Source organism: Lonchura striata, chromosome 14, assembly GCF_046129695.1.
Source record: "Lonchura striata isolate bLonStr1 chromosome 14, bLonStr1.mat, whole genome shotgun sequence".
In the NCBI taxonomy this organism is placed as follows: Eukaryota; Metazoa; Chordata; class Aves; order Passeriformes; family Estrildidae; genus Lonchura; species Lonchura striata.
The window spans coordinates 13,177,850-13,200,065 of NC_134616.1; the positions used below are offsets into that span (position 1 = coordinate 13,177,850).

General features: G+C 38.5%; 1 protein-coding gene across 6 annotated transcripts in view; it reads right to left on the reverse strand.

Moving 5' to 3' along the window:
* AFF2 (ALF transcription elongation factor 2) overlaps positions 1–22,216 on the reverse strand; it is a 332,507-nt gene that overhangs the window by 232,709 nt on the left and 77,582 nt on the right. For all 6 annotated transcript variants that reach the window (XM_021547866.2, XM_021547869.3, XM_021547868.2 and 3 more), the window contains exons 2-3: positions 15,178–15,298; positions 7,765–8,655 (exon numbers count right to left, since the gene is read on the reverse strand). In XM_021547866.2, the coding sequence (XP_021403541.2) occupies positions 7,765–8,655; positions 15,178–15,298 (1,012 nt within the window). The remainder of the gene's footprint in view (positions 1–7,764; positions 8,656–15,177; positions 15,299–22,216) is intronic.

Sequence of the window (22,216 nt, forward strand, 5' to 3'; positions counted from 1 at the left end):
AATTCCATTTAACAGTCTAACCAGTGCTAAAGCATATGTGGTGTGTCATTTCTTTCTTTTGAGGAAGGCATTGGCATTAAATCTTTCAATCTTCCTGAGCACCAAATGCTAATTTCAGGAAGATTAAATAACAGACTGCAGCTACAGTTTCCTTTCTTTACTTCCCAGAAGGTGAAATGAACATATTTATGTGGGAGGAATTTCTTTACTGCACAAGCCAAAATACAGAAATTAGATTTTTTTCCCGAACACTGCTAATACACCAGCAATTGCCTGCCAACTAAATAACTTTAACCTATATCTGCAGTTCATGGAGCATGGCCAAGTTATATGTTCAACTTTCTTTCACTGTGGTTTTTTTTTTTTATTAAAGTACTCCCATATGATGTTTTCACTTGCAGCTCCTAAATGCTTTTCCATACTTGAAGCAGAGAGTAGAGCTAATAGTGGGGTGGCTCTGGCCATAACACCAGAAATGCTTGTATAAGACCTCCTCTGATTTTCACATTTTGAAAGTATTTTATAGATATTATTCACGTTGTGTTGCTGCAGTGGTTTCAAATCTGAGTGTAGTTCTGCATGTCAGCAAACTGAAGGACAGAAAACAGCCTGAGGTGTGCATGTGAGGAAGCACATCACACCTGTGAGAATGCAGGAGATGGGTCAGGGACCTGAGCATCAATCCAGCTTTTCATGAGATGCAGTCTGATCAGCTTAAGAACAGTTAAGCACTTCTGTTCCTATGATCTCCATCAAAAGGTGACCACACCTGAGTCCTGCAGTTGCTCTTTCCCACATGGTGAGTGCAGTCTGACTGTGCTCACAGCCACTGTCCATGCCCTGTGGTCAGCATGCTCCTGCTGAGAGCCTGAGCAGAGTGCACTGTTACACCTGCATCTCCTCCATGTCCTGCTCACCTCTGTTGTCTGAGCAGCCTTTTCTTCTGATTCTTTCCCTAGGTCTTATTTTACTTGTTGCAGTATTCTCTGTAAATCTTCGTTCAGCTTCTAATATATGGTGCTGTCCCTCCTCCTTTACCTTTCGCTAGCTGTATTTCTGTCTCAGCTGCTCATGTAACATCTGAAGTGTTTTATGTTTGATTTCCTACTCTGTCTACAATACCCAATCACATTCTGCACCTTTGAGTTGTCCTGGCATTTGCAAGGAGCATTCCAGTTGTTTCTTACTGATCTACAACTACTAGATACAACAGCCTAATTTTCCACTTGACTACTGTTTTCATCAGGATTAAAACTTTCTCTCCAAATCTGAATTTATACCCCCTGATTATCTTTATGCATATTTTTATATATTTAACAGGTGTGTGTTGGATGCCACTAAATGAGTGGCACTGGGAATTCCAAAATTATAGCTTCTAGGGAGAGTCCCTGCTGTTGTTCAAGAAGCAGAAGCTGTCCAGAGAAACCCTAGATTCAGACCCAGTGATGATTCACAACAGCTGTTACTGTCCATGAAGAAATGTGTGCACACTCTCCTGCCTGCACTTGAAAAAACATGTGAATTCTATGCTTTCAGAATATTTAAAAATCTTAGTTTCTCTACAAAGAATAAGGGTTGTGGAAAAATATATCTGAAAGTTATGACAGGAATGAGCAGTGAATATGTAGGACGGTTTTTTCAAACTGGCTGTGTGTTACTTTCGAGGTTGCATCAGGTAAAATAAAATTTAACATATCTGGTGGCAAAGTTTAAGAATGGCCATTCACTGTAGTACAGTAGGCCAGATGCTGATACCTAAATATCTGCCCATCCTGTTCTCAGAAAGAAGCAAGCATGCTATTCACTTGAGGACTGATCACAGCCCAGAGTGAAAACACACACCATGAAACATTCAAATACAGGAAAATGGTGCTTCCTCATCTTGTCTTACACAAGCATTGTTTATTGCATTTTCAGAGAAGTATTTTTATTAAGGCCAGTTATAGTCAAGAAGAGTATTAAAAAATAGTGCAAAAACTCCACCTTTGTTCCACCTGCTAGGCTGGTCCTAAAAGAATGCCCTTGTTAGCTGACAACTAAGCAGACTACTAATAATACCAAGATCCAAGAACATCCTTCCTTATGCATTTGCATGCACATAGATGGATACAAGGTTCTGAAAAATTAGGTCTACCAACTCCTGGTTATTATTCAAAAGGCACATTAACAGTCAACATTGAGATAACATAACACTTAATGCTGGTTTTACACAGATTGTGATACTGTCCTTTAAAAAAAAATGTTTGTTCCATAGTCATACACCAAATTTATTGTCAAAGTTATGAATACACCCTACAGTCCCCCTGCAGCCTTTGAATAATGCCTTCACATCTTTGCTCAAGCCAAACAAATTCTTCTACTGCTCTCCCCAAAGCCTTTGAGGGCATTTTACTTTGTGACATTTCATAAGACACCAAATGAGACAAGCAAGTACTCTGGCACTGGAAATTTCAAAAAATGTTTAAAAAAAAAGAAATCACCCCTCAAGACACCACAGGTCTGACTCTTCCCAGAGTTAACTCTAACTTCACTCAGACTATTTTTCTTCCTCTCAGCAAGTCAAAATTAGGAGTAGCTTGCAACACAAAAACCACTAACAAATGAACAATGGGAAAGAAGGAACCTAACCCTTCTTTTCCAAAACCAAACACACATGGTCAGTTCTTTCAGCCACACTTATTCAAGAGACTTTAGGTGCCCTGTTTGGAAATGCAGACTTCCCACTGGTCACAGGAGTTCAAGATCAGGCCCTAAATATGCTTATTTATGTTTGATTTAAAATAGACAAGCTGTCCTCTTGCTATCCCTTTAAAATAGACAAGCTATCCTCTTGCTGCAAAACAGCTTTGCTGTTTTAGCTTAGCCATTGTCCAGGCCATGGGACAGTAGCCTTCAAAAGGCCACAATAAGAGGTCTTCAGTCGAGTGGTGTCATATGGTCTTCATTTAGAAGTATCATAAGAACATTACTTCTCACAGTATTTACAAATTAAAAACATATGGCTGTAACCTCTAATACTGCAAGAAATACTGCTCTTTGGCTTTGTTTTTGGCCTCAGACTTTTGAAATATGAACCAACCAAAGGGATTTCATCTTAATGCGTGATCCAGTCCATTCCTCTTCCAAGCTCAAAGTCAGAGGGACAGCTAAAACTGGCATTTGAAAAAAGTGATTTGCCCAGAACTATGGTAATGTACTATGCTGACAACTAGAGTAGCACGTATATCAAAAAGGGGTGGGGCTGGTTAATGGCATCTACTTTCTTTCTATTAAATTAAGAAAAAAAAAAAAAGAAACCAAACATATTATCCTGGCTTTGGTTCCTATAGAGAGTTTTATAAGTCATATATAAGCCTCTTGCATTTACTATTTAGGTTCAATCAATATGGTTATCTACCTGTCAATTTTTCTTGCTCTTTAATGCAGAAGGAGAACAGCCTTTTTTATAGCTAGCTCAGAAAGCACTAAGCAAATCAATACATGCAGCGATAACAGAATGATTTGAAACACGTAACAGAAGCTTATCACTTTGCAGTATACTGAACCCGTCAAAATATTTTCCTAGAAGTAAAGTGAAAATAGAAGTTCTTCATTTTTTATTCCTTAAGTGGAAAGTGACATAGATGTCGTAGGCCTTTTGGATTTGTTCCTAGCTTTGTATTTTTGGGAAATTTTTGTACATGAGCATTTGCTACTTTGCAGGAGCATGAAGCCAATTCTGTAGTGAGATTTAAAAACTGCCTTGAGAATCAAAAATTATCTCAATTGCTCTTGATTCTCCATCTCTAAACCATTATTGGAAATCCATGCATTGTTCTGGGGAACTGGGCATAAGGTTTTCCAGGAATGCAGCTTCTGATGTTCCCACAGACCTTAAAACTCTCTGCTTTACTCAGTGCTCCCAGTAATTTGTGCTTGAACCCAATCTGAAAAGTACAGGCTTTCTTTCAGCTGTCACTTGCTGAGTTAGTCAATTTGAAATAATTTATAAGCATCTGATTCCTAGAGGTTTAAATATAGATAGATGTATCAAGATTCTGGATTTTAAAGCAGCAGAGAGAGGATCAGTTGTTATTGTGGTCTCTAACATCTACTTTTTTGGAGAAATTCATAGGATTTAACTATGCAGCTCTCTTTGAGTGGTAAGTAACAATCATCTGCCATCATAGGATTTAAGTAGGTGGAATTCTGCATAATACAAAAGCTCTTTACAATATTCCTGGCTTGCCACAATTTATCAGTTAAACGCAAGCTCAAAATTAATATATACGTATTGCAATGTAAGTATGACATAAATGCATACTAAAGAGACAGGAGTTAATACGAAAGGAACAGCAAATAATGTTTACAGGTTGAGGCTTTCTATAATTTTCTCTCTCAGTTTTAGCTCCAAGGCCATTGCTATCAATTCTGTGTCATGAGATCTGGTGGATTTCTGCATGTGACCCAGAAACTCACATGATGGCCCTATGGCTTCCCAGTTCACGAAGATTTGCTCCACAGCTTCTGAACTTCAGGGGCTACCAGGCCTGGGCACTACTGGTTACACTGGGTTTAGCTCAAGGCAAACCATAAAATGTTTTACCTTCACCCTTAGAAAACAATACTGATACGAAAAACAAAGCAAAAAGGTAGGATCACAAAATCACAAAGAAACCTTTCCATGACATGACTAAAAGTTTACAGAGGCTCTGCTACTTCTATTTCTCTACTAGAAAAGGCCACTCATGGTGCACTCAGGTCTGAACTAACTCTGGGCGAGCCAAGGTCTGTGAATCACACAGCAGCCCCCACTCAGAGGCAAGGATTAGTCCACAGGTGTCTAAGAGCTGCTAAGCACCTCCTGACCCCACCTGGTGAGTCTGTGTGAGCTCAATGAGAATGTGCACAACCTCAGAAATCACTGACCCACGATCCCTTGCCCGGCGGAGACACGCCAGCAGCGAGGCATTAACAATGCTGTCTGCTCCAGAGCAGCTGAAAGATGGATGGGCATCTCTGATGGCAGAATTGGGCCCAGCAAATGAGCAAAGATTCTTAGAGCAACACCTCAAGTGACACAAATTATGTTATAAAATTGATCACTTCCTTACACATGGCAGAACGTTTCCAGGGCACTCAACATCTTATTCCATTAAGCCATGATAAATGACACCATATTTCCACATCAGTCTGAGCACTTCTTTTAAATCTGCTTGTTCAAATATTTGGTTACTTACTCCCCTCTCTCTCTGTAAGATAGCAAGAACAGTCTTTTTCTTTTCTAACACTGCATGCCCTAATGGATGCCATTATTGCAGGACCATGACCTAGGAATTTTATTTCTTTACAGAATTCCTCATCTTAAGAACAAGCAAAACTTTGAGGGAATCACTAAAAACCTTTCAGTGTGCATTCTATCTGCACACACTCAGGAACTTGAAAAAATGGACTCATATATACAGGAAACCGACAGTACAAATTATGCAGAAATGCCACAAAACAATTCTCCTATTGCTAGCTTGAAGAAGATCACCAGCAGCAACCTGGAACAGTGTTAAAATGGAAACCTATGGAGTAGGAACAAAATTGTTTCAAGCAGATCACTACAGCTCGAGGTGGCTTGGGAAGGTTCATAAATTGATAAGCACCACCAAAGGAACATAAGCCTCCACATCAATTGTATAAAGATTACAACAGAGCCACTCACTGCAGTCATTCTGAAAAGGTTATGGGTTTCACAGGTGTGCACTGTCAGTTCTGATTAAGCTTAAACTAAACCAGTTATCTATAATGTTGGATTGGAAGGAGTTTTATAACTGAATGCAAGGTAAATCAAATTCAGGATACACATCTGTGAAAAAACACAGAGGGCCGAAGTTCACAGTCCTGACACAGGTGAAAAAATCCAACTCTCCAAACACAGGAGATTTGCCTGTAAAAGATCCATCAGTCTGGCTATTGTCCTATGTTCTGTCTCAGAAAGGAAAAGTTATTTTGTCACAGCTTTGGGTTTTCATTCCCTCTTCAACTTACTACTCACTCTCAAAATGCAGACTACTTTAAGATTATTATCTACTTTAATTTCTAATTTGCTTAGAGTTTACCATTTATCTGAACGTGAAATTAATTATACGCCTATACTTTTCACTACGCAGGATATAAACTAAAATAGCAACAAATTAATAATGCAATTTTTCATCTTTGCAACTGGGAATCCTTCCAAAAACAACACTTCATATCAGAGATTCCTAGAGCTATGCAAGAATGTGGGTGAAATTCTGCACCCAAAAAACATTGTTAACAACTCAATCGATTTCACAGTTCCAGGATTTCACTCAAAAAGTAAAGAAATTAAAAATGCATTCTTAGTAGTTGACACAAATTGCAAAAGGTATCATTTATTTCCAAAAATACTTTGCATTAATTCTGCACTTTAAAGTGCTTCTATTGACTCATGGCATTAATAGATGGCAAGAGCAAAAAAAAGTATTTGCTTTTGCAACATCATTATTTCCTTTGCATGCAATTATTTACTTGCCAAACAATGCTAGTGACAAATCGCAGCAGACTCTGAAGTCATCTACACCAGCAGATTTTTAACCCAAGGTAAAAATAAACAGAAACATCTGTAAAGTAATCTTGCAGAAAGCTACGTTTATTAACAAATACATTTTCTAATAAAACACCATCTGCAAGCAACCCTCAGCTTCCACTTGATATAAATAGGCCTTTTACTGTTTTCAGATGCAGTTCCCAGAAAATTATTCCAAGCTCTACTGCAAAACACATCAGTCTTTGTTGCTGCCTGGAATGTTAATAAATAACATCAAGTTTTTAAATAGTCAAACAAATTATTGGCTTGAAACAATTATTCCAATAGAAAAAGCTGACCTTTTGGTATAAAGTAGTTTAAGAATGCATCGCTCCTCATTCCTAGGATAAAAATATTACCGAGCAGGGAAATATTTTTGGGAAAACAGAAAGCTATGAAAATCCCATCTTGCAATTCTGCTTATATGTACACTGTACACCTACCTTCCAAAGGTTACTGGCTTAGAGAAACTCAGACTAAGAGAAAAAATACACAGAGTATAAATAGTTCAGTCTATATCCTTATTGTACCAAAAATGCTCCTCACAGGACTACTGTTCTGACCAGCAATACAAAATTCAACAGCTTAAACTGTTGGTTGCAGAGATTGGGACTGAATCCCAGTATTAAGAGCTCTTCAAAATGCATAAAAGCTTCAATGGGACACATTTTCATAAGCATTATTCACAAAATAAGTCATATTAATTCCAATAAAAAGAAAAAAAGGAATTTAGCAAACTCTGCAAATAAACTTACTGGCAGAACTGTTTAGTGCCACTGAAATTTGAACACTGCCATTTTTCCTTAGAATTTAAAATAGCAATCTGTCTATCAAACTACTTACTAACTGAGAATTCAAGAGTGAAAATTGCAGATGAACTGAGATATTAGAGTTCCCTGTCCAGAGCCAGTGTAGCTGGTACACATATATTACACCCAACAGAGATCTAGCCTTTTAATATTAATCATAAACAAGAAATGTTAGTATTTCAAAATGTGCTTTCAAAACTACATTAAATATTGCTACTGGGACTATCACAACAAACCAACGAAAGAAGTCATGCACATTTTAGAAAAGGGAATACACTGTATTGTTTATTCCAGTAATTCAACTGCATATTTCCAGAGAAAAATAGTTAGTGAATGTAATACTCAAGCAGTACTAGAGAGAAGATATTTTAAACCACTTACTTCACTAACAGGAGGAATGTTGAGCTTTGGTACCTTGTTCTTCGAACTAGGTGTGTTCACTTTTCCTTCCAGCAGTGCTCCAAAGGACTGATTTCCATATCCACTCTCAATTTCTATTGGGGGTTTCAGTTCAGGTGAGTCATTGGGTACCTGGTCCTGACCATCCATAGGCCTGACATAGGCTGTAGGCTTTTGCTGGACCATGCTGTTTTTACAGTGAAGTCCTGGTGGGAAATTCTGAGTTGAAAGACCATTGTTTGCAGTTAACAAAGAAGTGGAAGGAAGTGGAGATCCAGGACCATGGCCTACAAACTCAAGCTCTGTGGGTGACTTTGAATGACTGTTTTCTTTGTAAGTGTGCTCTCCAGGTGCTGACTTTGCATGAGTGTGCCTCCTTGAATGTGAAGATGTTGCCATAGCACTTGCTTCCTCAGTTCCCCCACTTTTATGCTGCTCACTCTGGCAATTGTAGAGATCTTCATACCTGCCCTGTGACTGGTCATGAGAAGAGCTGTGCTTTGTCCGACTCTGCTGACCACTGGGCTGGCTTGGCTGGGCCCCACTGGAGTTGTGACCACTGCGTGACCAGTCTGTCCTCGACTTCCTGCTGCTCTGGTGGCTGTGCAGCAAAGTAGAATTAGATGACAATGAAGAAGGCGGAGGCATTGATGTTGATGAGTTGCCACTGATCTGATGAGATGGGATCATCCTGTTCCTCGGTTCTGTGAAAAAGTTCTGTTCATTTTTGTCAATGGGTGTCTGTGGGACAGAATTCTTTGGGATTCCTACAAGGTGGCTCTGGTTGGAGTGGTTGGTTAACAGATCCTTCATCTCATCATAATTTCCCAATGTGTTCTGGACACGGTTTGCAAGGGCGTCGCCTTTATTTGTCTAAAATATTAAAAAAAAAAAAAGACACGAAAAGCGTGAGTAAATTCCTGATTTACAAGTTATTGCTCAGAACAGTTGTCTTAGAAGATGGCAAATGTTAGCTGTTTAATGGTGTCATGCTGACATTTAATTAAATTTCAATTACATTTTGCATATGTTATGTAAGAAAAACCTATCAATAACTGTGTTCAAAGAATCGCTTGAAACGGGCTTGCATCAGTAACACTTGTCTACTGCTTCCCATTTTCTTAAATATGCTCTCAGAGAAGTGTTTAAATTGCATCAGTTATGGATGTTAGGCACAAAATAAGCTGGGTTTATGTCAGAGATGTTTGGCTTGTACATTTCATATCGTGCAAAACACGAATGCACAATTACTGGCTACTGAGCATTTGAATTGCAATCTCACAGTTGATAAAAGTACATTATTGCTCTATCAGCCCCTTGACCCACAGTTCTGCCATAAATAGAAGCTGGGTAGTCTGTAATAACACCAAACTCTTCACTCCAGTTTAACTTCAATTACTTTTCCATAGAAAGTAGAGTTTGACCTGAAGTATCTAATCTGAATCCAGAGAAGAAAAAGCTTCTACCACATGCTATGGTAGGTTCAACTAAAGGATCATTCAAAAATATTTTCTCATAGAACATAAACAGACATGATTGCCACATTCTTAAACATTGGGATTCTCCTGCTGTCTGCAGGCTGGTTGTATTTCTTAATCCTGCTTTTCTTTGATTTCCAGTAATTATTAAATAAATACTGACTCATATTTGTTTCACTGCTATTATACTTTTCCTTTTGAAGCATTAAGTTTCTTTTTCCTTTTCCCTTTCACTTGTAAAAAGCTGGACAAATAAGCTGGAAGCTATAATTAATACACAGCTGATTTCCTCTCTCTTCCTGTTCTAACTCACCCCACATGGATGCAAAGCAGCAGCTTTCCTACTGACCTTTCTGTCACTGAAGTGACCAGCAGAGAACTAAAACACCTTATTCCCCATGCTTATGGCTTTACAAGACTCAAAGGATAAAAACAAAGGTGAACTACAGATCCTGTACAAGCAGATGGTTCAGTTCTACAGTCTGGAATTAAATGACAAAGTTATGTCATGATACAGCCAACTCTACTTCTGTTTGGAGGGGTTTTTTCACTCAATAAAACAAGTAGCACCACAATCCAATGGAGCCTTAACACCAGGCCATAAAGATGGGGAAAATCAGCAGTAGGAGCTTGTGCTTGGTTAGAGTGTCACAGTTCTTTGGTGAGGGATCCTACTATGCCTCTGATCCCATTTTCCTCAAGTATTAAAGAGAAGTTTGAGTGATGAAAAAAATTCATGCATGGATTCCTCCTGAAATATCTACTTACAGTAGACACTGCTGAAGTAGTCAGAGGATGAGCGAAGTACTGAATGTGCCATAAAAAAGTAGATAATAAATGCAAATTTCCTTTTGCTCATTCTCAGGGATTGTAACATATATTAGCACTGCATTGAGGCAGTGATTTAAAAATTAACTGTTCAATGTTGTCCCCATTTCTATATATTTTGCCAGTGCTCCTAACTGATACAGTTAATAATCCCAGTTGTGGAGAACCACGAATCACTTTAATTCACTAAGTCCCTAGGTTGGTCATTTTAGTGGCAAAAATTATATTCTAGCTAAGCCAAGAATAAGCTCTTTGTATATGAGCAGTCTCCTTCAACTGAGTTGCACAATGAGCTGTTTGGGCAGCAGCCAAAACCAGCCTTTTCTGTTCAACCCCCAAATTTAAAACAAGGAGATTCCATTGTGCTTAAGGGCCCAGCAGGAATTATGATTCGAAGTCTAAACACTTACATACTTGTTCTGTTTCCTCCCTGCCCAAACACTTTAACTCCTTACGGGATAGAACATGGGAAATAACAGTACCAAAAAAAAACCTGACCACCAACCTTCACCTCTGTGGTTCAGCTACACTTCCAGGGAGCATTTAGCTTACTTTCCAGAAAGTAAAATTTAAAAGAAAAAGGTACTGACAACATATCATAACTGTAACACTTCAACATCCCAGCACACTAAATGGCTCTTTTGTCTAGATCCTCACAGATAAAATGTTTTAACCTGAAAGTAGATATTTTCTATAATTTTATGTTGGATGTATCTAATTATCTCAATGTATTTTCTTTTACATGTCACATGATGATAAATATAACTTTGCTTGGCATTAACTCTATTTTATAGTTAATGTTCACATCCTGCAGACAGAAGACATTGCATAAATGTTAGGTATTGTTATTATTCATAGTGTTTTACAGGGAACATTAATAAAAATATATTTACTGAAAACCATGGAGATGAAATTATTCTAAACATTCTTAAGTGCATTTTAAGTACACTACAGCTCATATCCAATGGTTACTGAAGTCAATGGAAGGATAATTATTCTCTTCAGTGGCCTTCGAACCAGATTGCAAAGGAAAAAAACCATTATTAATGGTAATTCATCTTACATTTAAATAAAATTAGAGCACACACGCTAAAGTCAGACTTAGGCGTCATATCACAATCTGAACGAGCTCAGGAATGTAGTGCACTGTTCCATCTCCACTTAAGACATATGGCAAAACATTAATGTTTTTACTTTATTTCCACAACAAATTCCAGGCTCTCACAAGAAGCACAGGATTCTTGACAAGCCCAGATACAAGCACGAGAAACACAAAATCCAGTCATAATTTCTGCTTGCTCTTTGTTACTTCCAGACTGGGGACAATTTCTACCTTCATATGCTGGATAATTGGCCGATTTCCTAAAGAAAACCTCTGTATGCCTTATTTTTTGAATAGCATGCTGAATCACAATTTTGTTGCTATCAAGGAAATGCAGCATTTTGAGTATTCCAAGGCATAAATTATATGCCTGGTTTATGACTCATGGCTAGTAGCATTCCCCCGCATTCTAGGCTTCTGTTAATTTAGGAAATGCACATCTTCCTGTATTTGCTTCTATTTCTTTCAAAAGCTATCTATAATAGAATCCTACTGGAAGACTAATTTGCTCGCTAGCTATTGCATTATAGTTTTACAAAGAAAAGAACTAATGCACTCAAACTTATAGGCCCCATTTACAAGTGTTTTTTGAAAATTTGTGTCAAACTTGAGGTTTCATAATTCATTCACGTCCTTATGCCTCATAGCTAAACTAACCTTCATGGATTAGAAGCTGAGATCTTTTTTATGCTAAGCTTGGAAAGCATGGAGGGGCTTTACCTGAAAAAGATAAATGATTTAATATTCACCAAAGGCTCCACAATGGAAACACTGCCCATTAGGTTCTCTTTCTCAAGTTGAACTCTTCTGAGATTATTCCTTTGAAAAGTAACAAAAATACTCCTACTGTTTTCTTTTAAAATACTCATCTGTGAGTAATTCAAAACATTAAAAGGTATCAACAATTCAGTAGTAAAATTACAGCTTCTCTCAGGAAAGCTCCAACAGTGCTTTTTCAAATGTCTGTTGCTGTTACACTGCAGCCCCTTCTCTGATCCCTTCTGCAAAATCCAGCATGAACAGGTTGCACCAGAGTTCGAAGGCAGGACCTGCAACCCACTTGCATTAAAGAGTAACACAACCCTTACTGCCTGACCTCCCCAAAATAATGCTGGATGTCATCACATTGTCAAAGGTGTTGTTTTCCCACATGAGACAGTGGAGCTTCAAAATGAGACATTTATCTTTTAACAAGCATAGAAAAATGTATTTTATACACCCACAGAAATAAGTATCTCTTTTCATGTAAGTGCACACATACATAAACTACAAAGAATCAATGTAGAAACACACATTTGTCCAAAACTGTAATGAACACCCACGTTTTATTTGACAGAGGGAAAGAAAGAGGCTGTAACAGCTAGAGCAGAGAGATGACAGATGAAGGCAGATACTCCACACATCTCATGATACACAATGGCAGGAGGATCCATGAGAAAATCTGAGCTCCCTTCTCTTTTAATACAACTTTTAATATCAATTTCTTAGTGCAGTCTTAAAACAGCTGCCAGTTGTTCAGTCTTTAAAATTTCAGAAACAGCAGTGGTGGTTTGCCCTACCCTGACCCTACCTACTCCCTCGTCTGGATACTGTTGAAGCAAATGAGGAAGGAATGATAAACAAGTATGGACACTAGGTCTGGGAACAAAAGAAAGAAAAAGAGATGTTTCCTATTTCCTGAAACCTGCTATTCCCAACCTTCTCTTTGTCACTGTATTCTCAGCTCCCACCCTCAGATCTTTCAGCAATGTACCAGCTGTACCCCGAGCTGATGAGCAGCAGGGCCAGCCCAGTGAGGATGTGGAGCCTGTGCCCATCACAGGCCACAGCACTTTGCTGGGCAATGATTTATCTCACTCTGCTCCCACTGAGAGTGACCACAAGAGACAAGTGCAGCTTCTTGTGCAAGACCTTGAGTCTCATAAGCACAGAAACATCTGGTCATCTCAAAACAGAGAAGAAATTCAAACTGCACGTGCAGGATATTTGTTCTCACATCAGGGTCTCTTCATTTCGTTTTAGAATGAATGCAAACAAACCCCTGAATTTAATTTTGCTCTTAAGAATAAAAAGCACTACATATCCACTAAGAGTTAGATTTAGCTTTAATTAGTGCCTAGGAAACTCTGCTGTGGCTGGGTCTTAGCAATGCAGAACTTAAAAAGGAAACAGTGATCTATCACTTTATCCCTTTTTCTCTCCTAATGTAAAGTTAAGGCAAGACCTAGCTTTCCTATTTAGTTTTGCTTCTACATGTTTTTTCAAATTTAAGATTGATTTAATCACTGAATATTTAACTACTTTCGCATGCATACAATTTTTTCTCCATTTTTATCTCTCACAATTTATAATTATCATGCTTTTTAGGGCTGTATTTTATTATATTTTGCTTAATCACACAAAGTTTACAAACTCTCTGCCAAGTAGGTGAAAAGCAACTTAAAAAATCTGCCCATCAGGATAATTTTTGGCTTTTTAGTCATTGAGTTTTTGTAAAGAAACCACACCGTCTCTGTACATTTGGTGCAAATACACACACATTAAATAGAACTAAAATCAGATATTTTCATTCTTATTACACAATAGATATTGGTGATATATGATTTTCATTCTTGCCACAAAATTTTGCAGTGTTGTGAATACCGGTCTACCTCCTGAAATCCAAATAACCACTTGCATTAGTCTAATGGAATTATCCATATAATATTTACAATAATATTGAGTAGCTACATGGACTAGTAATGTTCCATAGGATTAATTCAGCATGGTATCAGCCAAGTATATGTCACAGGTAAGGGATCTCAGCCTTGGGTAAGGAAGGAATATTTCCCCCTGAGAGGCATCCCTCAAGAAGAGGGTCACCTGGAGTGCAGTGCAGCTGCATTTCAGGGAGAGATCAAATTGGGCTCATCCTGGTGACAATATTTACAGGGTAAAGTAGTTGTCTGTTAATCACTACAATAGACAAGATAGATGTCATCACTTCAGTTCTGATATCTTGCTCTGTACTTTGGTTATCTTCCACTTCAGGGTTTCAAAACCACCTTTGGAAATACTTGTCAAGACATCTTCACTCTCTTGAACATGAGCCCGTGGCTTTTGGGCTGGCAAATTCATGCCAAGAAAGAAAGGTCTGTTGCTCCTCAGCCTGCCTGAACCAAAGTACAGCCAGCAGTTGAGTGCATCCATCACACTTTCATGGTCTATAATTATTAGACACCATGTGATAGAAATGGTAGTCTTTTCTCCTCCTTTTTGGGTGATTTTTCAAAGAGTCCTCATGCTCCCTTACAGCTGCTAACAATGTAAAATGGAAAGATGAAGTGGTGGCCTTTCAATGGATGTCACTGATTGGGAGGAGAAAGAGATATGGAAATTTACATTCTGATGAATTCTTTAGGGAACGTCTTACTGAAAATCAAAGCAGCAGAAATCATAAAGGGGGACATCCCTTGGTGATGAAAATCTCATGCAGCAAAGCTCCTTAGAGAGAATAAGACTTGTAACAAAAATCCCTTTCATATCCTTGTTATGCTCCCCAAAGATTCAATCTCCCAAAAGACTTCTTTGGATGGTTATGATTGCACAAAAAAAGATTATGGACTCATTATTTATAGAGAGGACATTGGTTTTTAAAACTCAGATATATTTTCTTCCTAAAAGTGAAAGAAGTTATTTAAGCTTTGTAGGTACAAGCCACTTGTAGAAATACCAGCTGCACACACTTCTACTGCAGGACTTTGTTGTGTGTTAAGAAGAAGAAATCTTGAGCTGGACTGTAACCAAAACTCCTGATTCTGCCAATGCAACGTGGGCAACACATTCAGTTGCTCTGCTGCCATACGCTGATTTGGATAATCAAGAATGTATTCAAGAGTGTAAGTACCAAGGCAGATGCAATATTTCCATTTCTTAGAGGTGATCAGAAGCTTTTCTTGTATTTGTGTAAGACATTCTGAAAATGCAAAAGGTAACAATGTAATTTACCTTGTAGGGTTCCCCAAAGAGGTTAAAACCCGAAGCAAAGAGATCTTCATCTTGCTGGACTTCCTGGTTTCTTCTCTCCCATTCCTTCCGCTTAAGTGCACTCCGGTCTTGCTCATAGTGACTGGGGAAAGACAAAAATGACAACACATTATTTTCCCCATAATTTTGTTACACGTATATTACTATCAGCAATAGCAACAAGACATCAGAAGCTTCTGAGGACAATTCTGAAAGAAACAGCCTCTGAATAATTTATCCTAAATTTAAATCTGGAATCATAAAACTACATAAAATTGGGCAGTAGGGCAGTCAGTACACCTCTAAAATGGAAAGTGTTTCAATGAAACAATGAAAATGCTGTTTACAAATTAACAGAGTAGTAGGCAAAAGAATAAAATACATTTTGACATCCTTGTACTAGCAGCCTGCAAACACAAATGCATCTGCACCCAAACACACACATGTGTGCCCACAAAACATGGGTCTGTGCAGGGAAAGCAAATGTGAAGGCTAGGAAGCACAGCAACATCTACAAATCCATTACACTGAACATCCATCCCAAGGCTCCAGTTCAGCCTCGTGTGATTTAGACCACCTAATTCTGTCCCACTTCTTGTTAAAATTTATGTATGGCCTCATTGTCGATGTCAAGGAGAGGTTAAGAAGTGTTTTGTAGAAGCAAGCTGCCGGAAGAGATTTTAGGATAGTTGATTCCAGTATCAGATAATTCTACACACAAACACAGAAAAGGATCTAGCACCTCGGTGTAGCAATGGTGAGTGGCACTTATCTGTGTGTCAGCTTGCTTTGTGCACCTGCCAGACCTAGATGACAGGCTGAGAGACCACATTCACTTCTCCCCTGAATAGTACTGAAGTACTTTGGTCTCTTGGCTCTGCAAACTACCTCCTGCTCCTCTGAGGGAAGAGATATAATTAAAACCCTGAAGGAGAGGGAAAAATAGCAAAGGAAAGAGGAAAGGAAAAGATGCATACTTCAACTTGCACTGACAGCCTCTCATGTGACAAGCATTAAGGGACACTTCTGTGCTTTCAACCCGCATTTGATTTGTTAGGAGGCTTTTGGCTCTGCTTTGTGTCAGTTAATTAGCTCCCGAATTCCAGATGACAATTTGAATAGCGGATTCCGTGCATGCCCTGATGGTATCTGCAGCAAGCACCATCTCCCCGATAGATCCCGGCCGTACATGCACACATCCACACACAGCCTGGATGTACAGATGCTTACATACAAACACACATATTCCAGCTGTAACAAGGAACAGTTAATTCTCCTATCTCTGGTGAGAATGAATTAAATCTCCATAGAGCTCCACTGCACTTGGAAGATAACCAAATATCTACAACTTTTGCCTTTTTAGCTCAGCATGATATTGTATTGAAAGCTTCACACCGAGAGATATAATGAGGAATGAACTGCACAGTGATGAGGCTTTAACAGTGTATAAAGTCACTGATTTCTGAGTGAAACCACAATTACTAATTTGAAGCACCAGCTAATTAAAACCACAGCTATGTATTTAGCCTCTTGTTATACCTACTGCAGTTTATAATTATGAGGACCTCTTTATCTACTCAATTAAAGTTCTTATGATTCAGGCAGGTTGTGTTTGAACCTGCAAGCCCTGCGGAGAGCACAGGAAAGCATATGTCTGTTGCCTGATGACTCCATGTAGCCTTACACTTATACACTTGTTTTTATACAGGCAAGGAAAGAAAAAAAGAAAGACATGCCACAATGAGATTTCTAAGTAAAAAATATTAATTAATAATTGGTTTAAGCAATTCAAGACTACTCAGACTTGGACTGAATAAGGCTTGATTATGGCTTGTAAACTGAATGCAAAGCCACCTACATAGGCTGAACTGAATGATTGCCATCCACATTTTCCTTCTACAAATTAGAAGGCTGAAAATATGCCATATTTTGTTTTATTTAATTTAATTGTTTATAACACCTCCTGATGTACTGACATCACAAGCACCAAGAGCAAGCTCCAGAACACTGTTATAATCAATGCTGTATTTTTGCAGAGTACTGTTTGCTGGTCTCTTGAAGGAGACAGAAGGGAAACTCTTGTAAGGACAGTCACTTTTCTATTCTACACATGACCACATTGCTAATGCAACACTGTAAATCACAAGCAACCTGTTCACAAAAAGGTGAAGGGGGGAATTTCTTTTGAAGGGGGGAATTACTTTCAAATCCTAAATCAAGATTATAATCCACAAATACAGGCGTGGCTGAATGCAAGCTGTTTCCCAAACTGGTACCCAAAGATAGGGCCAAGGCTGATTCCATCTCTCCCCACAGCTTTGCTGGAGTAGGGGGTGAGGTTAACCCAGAAATAATCCAACCCAGGAGCAGGAGGAATACACTCTATTTATCCCTCTCCAGAGATTTCTCTGGCAGCTTGGCCCACAGACTGTGTGACTCTTCAGCAAGATCAGCTCATGGTGAAGTTATAACCAGTCTCACAGATCTAGTCTAAGCACTATTTTATATCCTGCATATGCAATGTTTGCTATGGAAGGATTGCCATCCCAGGACTGCCAGCATTCACTTCAGAAGGAATTATTCATGTAAGTTAGAGCTGCATTTTGCAGCTTCCTAATGGCTTCCACGGCCTGGAGTTTCAGGGTGAAATCCCAGGCACATTCAAATCAAACAATCTGGCCACTGAACACAGAGATCACAGAGTACAGCACACAACACATTTCACCCCTCATGTGAGGTTACAGCATTTTGTTATCTAAAAGCCAGCTCAGGTCACAAGCATGCAAAGTATTTAGGAAACCAAGTGAGGCATTATGCCATATCCTAGTGAGAAAAAGCAGAAAAGACCCTAAGACTACTAAGATATGCTTTATGACACATTACAAAACCACAACTTCAAAAACTAAGAAAACAGCACTGGCATAATTCAAAGTGGCATAATCACCTTAAAAGACATTAACTTAAGCTAACACCGTGTTTAGAATGTTAACATTAAAAGTTTGAAAATACAGTATTTTCCAACACAACACAGTGAAGTATTTCTCTTTTATTGTGTTTATGAAAGATTTATATTTCAGCCACCCAAGGGACAAGTACAAAGGCACATCTCAAGCTCTAGACCCCAACAATGTTTACTGACTACAAAACTGTGAGAACCCATGTTACAAGCAAAACCTTAAGTAAATCATTACCTCTACTTCAATCCAAATCTCACTCTCATATAGTTTCTTGTGAAAACAAAAAAAAAAAAATAATTAAAGCTGCATTTTGAACTTACTAGCAGAGTCACAGGGCAGCCTTAACTGTGCAAAGTATCTATGCAAAAGGAAGTGGTTGTTCATCCTGTCAAGTCCATTACTTGGTTTATTTCTCTGCAAATGTACTTTTGCTATGACAGTGCTTGACATGGTGCTGACTGTGGCTACAGGAAGTCAAATATTGTAAGATCCTACACAGATAAGGATAACAACTTATTTGGGTCCTGTGCAATTCAAAGAGAAATGCTGATTAGATCTTAAGGCTGCAGCGCACTGAGAACCTAATGGGATGCTCTCCAGAAATTCTTAATGCAGCCACAATGCAATCTCTGGGACTTATGTTTAATTTTTAGCTTAACTAATGTTCTGTGAAATACAGATATGTGATTAGTGGTGAAGGTGTCAGTGAAAACTATAGTCAGATACTGTGAGGAACATCAGAGTTCAGTTTGTCTCACTTGTATGAGAAATACTTCATGACTCCTCTAAAGCCAGGAGAGCAGGATATGACAATACAGGCTTTCGTAAACATTCTATAAAAAGAGATACAGAAGAAAACAGCTGTAGGCCACAATATTCACTATATCCAAGAGGGCAGCTCCCTAGACACAACTATTACATGACAATGCCATTTAAATATGTGAGCTTTACTGTTTGTTACCACTTATTAGATTAATAATTGAATTTGAATGGGGAAGCCTGTATATAAATCTGAGAAGATAAGGAATGGTGAGCAGTAAGAATAGTACAAGGGCACATGAGACCACCAACCTACAAATTACCAATGTGGTGGATATGGCAGAAAGAATAGCAACTACAACTGTAATGTTGTTTTGGTATGCTAACACTGGGGCAAAATGCATTTTGAATAACAGCATTGGATATTTAATGCTTTGCAGTCAGAGCAGCACACCTCCATTTGCCATTCTTCTAGCTACAGGCACAGTGCGGGGACAGTGGGAGCTGCTGCCCTGTGACAGGCCAGGTGCTCAGGCTGCGTGAGTCTGCAGGGTATCAGCAGGGACAGCAGAGCTGCAGCCTCACCCCCACTGCAGCTCACGATGGCTGGAGGGACAATCCAGCCCAATCCCTGGAGAACAGAGAAGAGGAGGTGGCTGAGGCAGAAGGAGGTTATATCAAGGCAAAAGATAACAGACATACACATAGGTTTTGGACTAGAAGCTAAAAATGTGGATCTGGCGATAAGAGATGAAAGTCAGATGAGCGCTGGCTACAAAAAGAGAACTAGAAGGAGAATGAAATTTGGGGCACTGGAAAGCACAATGCTGTCATCTGTGGTAAAAGTGAGAGGATGTGGTGCAAAAAGCTGGAGGAAAAAAAACCTTTCAGGACAGACTGCAACAAAGTAAGAGGTTATAGGGAAGAGTTAAAAGAAAGCTGATGAAATGAGACCAACAACTAAAGGCTGAGCCCTAGCGTTTGGGGTTTATTTTCCAAGTTGTGCTAACTAAAGCCACAGAAGTCTCCCAAAGTGTAGAAGACTAGCAAAGAGCCTGAAAGACTGAAGAAGGAGCAGAAGAAAGAAGTCAGACCAAACAAGTTTGATGGAGTAGTCTCTGTGATATTAAGAAAAAGTAGGAGAGAAAAATGATCAAACATCTTGGATGTTGCAGACAAATCACAAATGAGAACAGAACATGGTTCTGTTGATTCAGTCAAAACAACGAGAGCCCAATAGAGAAAGAATCAATAAAAACGCAGGAGCAGAGAGGCTTTATAGCAGTGACAGAATAGATCCATGAGAATAAATTAATGACATTCAAAACAGTCAGCATTTATCCACAGTTTAAGGAAGAAGCAGTTGCTGTTCTCAATAACGTCTCAATTCACAAAAATGCACACTACATCAAATCAAATATTTCCCTGTCCTAGTTCCACACCCCATAAAATATCAGATATGCCTAAATGATGAAAGAAGTTCTCAAACTGAAATGTTTGTAATTTGTGGAAGCAAAATATAAACACAAGTGTCTAAACTAAGACACAGTGGATATAAAATGATATGGATTTGAGAACTGAAAGTCCTTTCCCAAGGTTGTTGCTTCATAGTTTTTACTTTGCCCACAAGTACTCAGGAAGTTGGAGAAGTAAACTCAGAAACTGGGCTTCCTCAAAAACTAACTCATATGCCTGCACAAGGTATTACACATGCCAAATCAAATCCCACTCCTGAGTGTATGTAACTTACAGGAGAAATGCAACTCAGGTCAAGGAGGATATGCTCAATGAGGATCGCCCCCATGCTTCAAATACACACTTGCTTTTCCACACCCCTGCAATTCTTCAGTGTAACTTAAAAGCAGAAGGCAAAAAGCATTTCACCTGGCAATCAAACTAGGTGAAAGACTACTTGTAACAAGTACATTACAACTGGAATTCACCTCCACATAACTTCAGTTTTATCTCACCATAACTCCACTGATTTCAGGTAAAATCAGCGTACCACAGCTCTGTACAAAGGAAGAAGAACTACTTCCTTAATCTATGCAGATTATCCCAGTATAAACAGTGGCATTTTAATGCATTTATTCCAAATGGAAAAAAGAAAAAACAGCCTCAGGTCTTAAATTTCATAGCAGGTCATAAAATGTATTAGGTAAATGAGAAGAATTTCATAATCTGATATTTAGGCAGAAACATGGCCAACTTAAAGTAGCTTCCCTGCTGATCTGAAGTCTTTGTTTCACTAATGATAAACAATACAAGCACTACCACACTTAAAATAGCAAAATTCTTCTTCCTCTGTTTATCACCACCAAGCTTACATCTTTGTCCTGGTAATTTTCCTACTTGACAGAGACAAACCAAGACATAGCAAAAATAGCTTTACAAGTTCCTAGAATCTTTCATATTTAATGTTTACTTTAATGTTGTCTTCCTTTTCATAGCATGAATAGTTACTGAGAGTATCTAGCACAGAACATATCTATCACTGCACTTCAAGATAAATGATTTATTTTAAAATATAGAATATTCTGTCTTTGATGTTCAACAGTTCTGCAGAGAAACGCTTGAGATGGTCACTGGTTATCTATCCACATGAGCTAAATCTTTTCACAATTTGCATTAAAAACAATGCCATTCCTGTAGCACTTTTAATAGAGAATATAGAAGATTAAAGCCACCAAAGAAAATAATGCCCAAGAGACCCCTGGATGAATTATGGAAATGTAAGCTAAGGGTTTGGCTAGTATTTTTGATATCCCTCATTCTTTTTAGTTATTCTCACATGTACCAAGCACCTAGAAAATGTTCTTTTTACCTCAGTTTTCTCCTGGTTTTAGTCCTATGCAGCCCCAAACCTTTCCTGAACGTGAATTTGGAAGGAACGATTCTGGGGGAATGGATGGCAGAGATAAGCTCCTGGATAGTAAGCATATAAAGTATAGATGAGGTTTCATAGGGGAGCATTTATTGTTTCCTGTATCATAGCACATTGTCTTTCAATATGATTAGTTATCAGTCTGAGTTATCAAAAACTGGGATGAAATAAAGCGCTTACGCAGTTATGCTTCATTGATGTCAGCTAGGGGAGCATGAAAATCTCCATGAAGTTGGGTAATTGATGTGTAAATCAGAGCTCAATCACTCTGTAATAGAAATGGTCCCACTGAAAGTATGGTTGTTGAACAGTATTGCAGAGGGGTGGGGAAGAAAAGAGAAACAGAGTCAAGACTTATTTATTAAAAAATATAATAACTGGCAATTTACACAATTTTCTCTTCAAAGTAGAAGTGCTGTCA